Below are 6,000 nucleotides of genomic sequence, written 5' to 3' on the forward strand. Positions count from 1 at the left end.
GGAGAAAACTGTCATCTGTAATTCGAGATCATGAGCTTTCTGTTGGTCACTTTAATTATTTTATTGCTTGGCAAAGAATTATTAAAAAGGCTTAATTTATGTTCGACTGTTGACAGAACAAATCAAATTAATATAAATAAAGAAACGGAACGTCTAAAATTCTATTTTTAGCAAGTAATAATCTGTTATTTCGAGGATCCCATGAAAATATAGGAACACGGAATAATGGAAATTTTTTAAGTTTAATGGAATTATTAAGTAAATATGTGTGCTAATGGATCATGTAAACAGAATTAAAAATACGAAAAAAAGAATTGTGCATCACTTGGTGCATAGATTTCAAGATGAAATTATTGCTGCATTAGGTAATGAAGTCCTTAATAAAATTAAAGACGATATAAAAACCACAGCCATATATTATATACAAATGGATTGTACCCCTGATATTTCTCACAAGGAACAAACTTCAATAATTATTAGATATGTAAATTTTGTAGACAAAAAATTAATTATGAGTCATTTATAGGATTTATTGAAGTAACTGATGTGACTAGTGAAGACTAGCAAATTCGCTTTTAAAAAGAATAGGTGAGCTTGATTTAGATATTATGAATTGTAGAGGGCAAGCATACGATAACGGTAGCAATATGAAGGGAACATATAAAGGCGTACAATCAAGAATAATTAGTTTAAACCCTCATGCAATTTATGTACCTTGCTTATCACATTCTTTTAATTTGACAATTTGTGATGCTGCTTCCGGTAGTATATATTGTAAAATTTTTTTCAGAATATTGCAATGTTTATACTGCGTATTTTCTGGATCTACAAAAAGGTGGGAAATTATACAAAAGCATTTAAATATTACACTTAAACCATTATGTGATAGTCGATGGGAAGCCATAATAGACACAGTCAAAGCAGTGTATACACAGTTTGAACAAACTTATAATGCCTTAGAAGAATTTATTGATGCAATTAACGATAACACAGCAGTATCTGAAGCTAAAAGTCTACTATATTCATTACGAGAAATGCCATTTATTTTAAGCTTATCGGTGTGGTTTACAATATTGTCAAAAATTAATAGTATCAACAAACTATTTCAAGCAAAAACAATTGTTCTTGACTTTGCTTTTAATTTAGTGAATAAAATTAAAAATGAAATTCAAAATTTAACACATTTTTAGATGACGCAAAAATGATAGCACGAAACTTGAATATTTCCGAAGACTTCCCTGAAAAAAGATTCGAAAAAGAAAAAGATTATTTTCCGAACTAGCAGAAGATGAAGTTTTACTAAACCCAGTAGAGGAATTTAGATGTCACTTTTTCAACGTTGTGATTGATACTGTTATTGTACAAATAGATGAGAGATTTAAAAATATACCCAATGTTATTTCTTATTTTAAATTAATCACTGATATAAAAACATTAGAAAAAAAATGAACTAGAAAACCGCTCAAGGGATTTTGTAAAATATTATAATAAAGATGTAAATGAAGACTTAATCCAGGAAATTGATTTGTTACGAGAATTGATCTTGGACCAAAAAAATGTAAATAACGTGCAAGACATATTGCAATATATATTAAATAATAGTTATAATGAACTATTTCCAAATGTGCTAACTGTATTGAAAATTTTCTTTACGTTACCAGTTACTATAGCAAATGCAGAGCGTTCTTTTAGCAAATTAAAATTGATAAAGAATTATTTTCGGTCAAGTATGTGCAAAGAACGCTTAAATGCACTTGCTATATTAAGCATCGAAAAGGAAAATGCCAAAAACTGTAATTCTTCGGAAATGACTAATGACATAGCAAAAAAAAAAAAAAAAAAAAAAAAAAAAACGCATATTTAAATAAATACATATTAAGCAATATACGTGTTAGTAAAACTAGGCCCCTAAATGGTAAACCTATTTATTTTTTTATGTGTTTAAATTAATTTTTTTTATTACTTTAAACAATAATTAATTGTAAATAGTTTGAGCGCTAGTTGGTGAGCCAGGTTCCTTTGGTTTGTGTTAAATATTTTTTATTTAATTATTTAATACTTTTGTTTTGTGTTTAGTAAACGTTATGTTAACCTGTTATATTTCGAATGTGTTTTTTTTTTTGTGTTCCTGTGCCAAAATCATTTGCAGGTAAGAGGCTTTACAATACATTTATTTCAAATCCTTTAATTTTTACCTTTGAAAAATATTTTAGGGCCCCAAAAGGTTTCTTGCACCCGGGTCCCTTTATAGAGAAGGCCGGCCCTGCATATACCCATACTTGCTGGAATATAAGGCCAGAAAGTATGGGCATCACACTAAAAATTCACCACCTTTATTCCCAATGCTTTCAGTATTAGTGAAACATGCTGATACACATTCAAGTAAACCTGAATGGATTTCGAGCCTTTCTATAGAAAGTCATCTACTCCAGCTGCCCATCCACATTTTTGATAGATTCTTTTACCTCTAATACTGGAAGGTACTGCTAGATATTTTCTAACATGTTCTGTTGCTAATTATCTAATAATTTTTCAAAGATATTAATCTATATATCCAGAACTTTAAATTTTTCAAGAAATGACAACGTATACTAAAATATTAATTAAAAAACTTTAATGAATACCTTCCAATATTTTGGCAATGTTACATTGGCATCTTCTGGGAACATAAAACTATGATATGTGCACGCAGGCACTAACAACGAGCAAACGAACTTCATTTGCTAATTGTTAGTGCCTGCATGCACGTATCATAACCAAAATATTGGAAGGTATTGATTAAAGTTTTTTAATTAATATTTTATTTAGTATATGTTGTCATTTCCTGAAAAATTTAAAGTCATGTATAACCAACGTATAAATTTATCTACAAGAATAGATATCCAGAAAATATCCTTACCTTCAGTTTTTTATGTTGCCTTTATAATTTTTGATTTCTTTTTCTAGTATGCTTTCATCTATGTTATTCAATAGCTGTTGTTATTTTTGAATCTCTGTGATGTGATATTTATATTCTTAGCATCTTATCATATTCTTATTTTAAGAATATGGATATTCCATATTCTTAAAATCTTCCCATGACATTTTTTATCATAATTTAGTCGTCTGATATTTTCCACAGTTGTCTCAAAAAAAAAAAAGCATGTATAAAGTTAATAAGAAAAATGTAACAAAATCCAAGGACATGCTAGTTTACTAAATAGGAATTTCAATATGACTTCTTTTACAGGAATGTCTCTAACATCTATCTCTTCAGGGTCTAGCTTCCACTAATGAGACCTCAATAAAGATCAGAACTGGTCTGTGTAGTAGCCCCTTCCCATAATGGAGAGCATCACACACATCCAAAAGGAAGTGTGTTTTGCATCATGGGATACTAAGGTAAATGATGTGAAATCATCAGTCTCTATGAGGCTCCGTAGCTCAGTCAGTATAGACAAAGCCTTTTTGTCAGAAAGACCTGGGTTCGATTCCCATCAGTGACGTGAGGAACCTTTATCTGGTCTCTTTTGACAAAAGGTAAGTTAGCCAGTCTCATGCAGAGATAGGGGATTTTTTTCGCCTGGAAACTCAGGTTTTTCATTCCCAGAACAGGGAAACCGGCCCCAGACAACTGTTCAGACAAGTATTCTCGTCTGAACAATTTACAGACAAGAATACTTGGAGGCATGGGGTAACCTAACCATAATATGAGGTATTACAGTTAGCAAATCCAAGGATACTTGGAAGGCTATGGATGCTTAAGTGCCTGTTAAAGCTACTGATGGATGGATGAATGGATCAGCCTCTATATAGAAAAAACCCATTCAGAGAGAGATGCTTCATGTGCAAACTTTGTTTCCTTGCACTTGGATAAAGGATTAAACAGGAATATAATTTTTTGGCAAGTATAATTCAATGAAGGCAGTAATATTGAATTTAATCATGTAGTGCTATCCTAGAACATGATTAACCTCATAAGGATAAATATCAAGAATTTGATAACAATCTTTCTAAAATAACACAAAAGAAATATAAAGACAAAAATTTTACATAAAAAAACACTTCAAGTAGATACAACATTTTATCATAACATACCAACCTGTAAGAACATTCATTGTAGTAGTTTTGCCTGCACCATTATGTCCAAGTAATGCTGTAATCTGTCCATGAAATATTTTTACAGAGAGATCATGAATAGCCACTTTCTTTCTAATTCCTGTTCGATATGCCTTAAAAAAAAAAAAAAGAGCTTTAGAATTTACAAAAGTCTAATTCTTAGAGACATATAACAATAATTAGCTATCACTAACATATGATATTTCTCATATTCTTTTCTTATCTACACAACTCAGTTTTATAAAAATAAAAAAAAATCCAGAAATTGAGAAAAATCAAATTGGTTTGATATTGCTATTTGTCATCCCCTTCATATGCTTGCAGCATCTTTCTCTTCTGAAAACTTTTTACATATACAATTCTAGTTAAACACCCACGTTTAAAGGTAACATCATAATTCCTTCATACGTTTTATTAAAATGTAAAGCATCTGTTCTCCCTCTCATCAATAACAAGTCTGTTGAATAATCCAAATCTGCCAACTTGGATTTCAATTACTATCAAATTTAAGGCTATGATATATTGAAGCACAGTAGAAGAATGCAAGTTATTTTTATTATTCTGGACCTCCATGGAGTCACAAGACTCATCATGGAAGGCCTATCTTAGACAATACAAAGTCAATCATATACCACTACTTAAACTTATTCATCGTTCATGCTCTCATTATCCTATAAGGCAATGCATTCCACAGTCCAACCAAATTCCATGCAAAAAAGACATTTCTTTGCTCTTATTCACACCTCTATTTGTAACTTACAGTTTAATCCCTTATACTCACTCCTTCCCTTGTTCTACCATATAGATCACCCCAGTGTCAACCATGCAACTACATCTCAATGGTTTAAATGTCTCAATCATATCACCTCTCCTATCTGCCACCTCTTTAGTAAAGATGCCCTCAGTAACATTGCACAGTCCTGATTTTTGTTATCTGCTCTCTGCACCCTTTTCGAAGTTAATTTGCTTTGAATCTTGGTGAATGAATCTGAGCAGAATAATCCAGATGTAGCCTTATCAGGACTTTATACAATGGAATCACCACTCTTCTATCTCTATTGGTCAGTGTCCTTTTCAGTATACTGCAGCAGTCCTCTGGGTTACCTATACCATCTTTGCAATATATCCCCTAAACTACAAGTTTCTATTAATCATTGCCTCAAGGCCCCATGTCTTCTCTGCTAATGGAGTATGCAGCCTCCCATGGTGGAGCCCAAACTTCAAGATCTTATGTTTAGATGCAAGATCTTGATGTAGATCTTATATTAAATTTCAAGATCTTACATTAAACTGATATTCCCATTCATTTCACATCTTTCTAGCTAATTCAGATTCTTCTCAAGGACCATTACATCAATGTTATTACTAATAATCCTTCATAGCATCACATCATCATCTACAAATAACTGAATATCCCCTACAATCCACTGACATTATCAATGATATGATAAATATTACATTGTCACCGATATTGTTAAACAGTACAAATCTCAGTACTCAGCCCTGTGGAATCCCACTTGTGACCTTCTGTTTCGTTGATATTACTCCATCATATGCTGTCTATCAGACAGCAAATATCAAATTCACTAACTTGATATTTAATCACATGTGCTTCAAAATCAGCTTATCATGTAGCACTCTGTCAAATGCCTTTGTAAAATCAAAAAAAAAAATTCAGTATATTTGTATGCCTTCCACTCATCGACTGCTCTTGTTACTTTATTATTTATAACGTAACAAGAGCAGTTGTTAAAACGTAATCAGATTACTAAAACATCCCTTAACAAATCCATGCTAACCATCAGAGATAAATTTACCTTCTTGTGGTGCACCCTTTGGTGTCTGATGCTGTATACAATCTATCATTAATTTCTCCGAAACCTTAATGGCTACAGAAAGAAA

General features: G+C 31.5%; 1 protein-coding gene across 1 annotated transcript in view; it reads right to left on the reverse strand.

The window, feature by feature from the left end:
* LOC150101354 (phospholipid-transporting ATPase ABCA3-like) overlaps positions 1-4,490 on the reverse strand; it is a 305,741-nt gene extending 301,251 nt beyond the window's left edge. Inside the window, exons 1-2 of the mRNA XM_090400778.1 lie at positions 4,476-4,490; positions 4,082-4,211 (exon numbers count right to left, since the gene is read on the reverse strand). Of these exons, the coding sequence (XP_090256904.1) occupies positions 4,082-4,211; positions 4,476-4,490 (145 nt within the window). The remainder of the gene's footprint in view (positions 1-4,081; positions 4,212-4,475) is intronic.
* Between the last annotated feature and the right edge of the window lie 1,510 nt (positions 4,491-6,000).

Source organism: Typopeltis vanoorti, chromosome 11, assembly GCF_054136105.1.
Source record: "Typopeltis vanoorti isolate ZY-2024b chromosome 11, IOZ_Tvanoo_1.0, whole genome shotgun sequence".
NCBI lineage: Eukaryota > Metazoa > Arthropoda > Arachnida > Uropygi > Thelyphonidae > Typopeltis > Typopeltis vanoorti.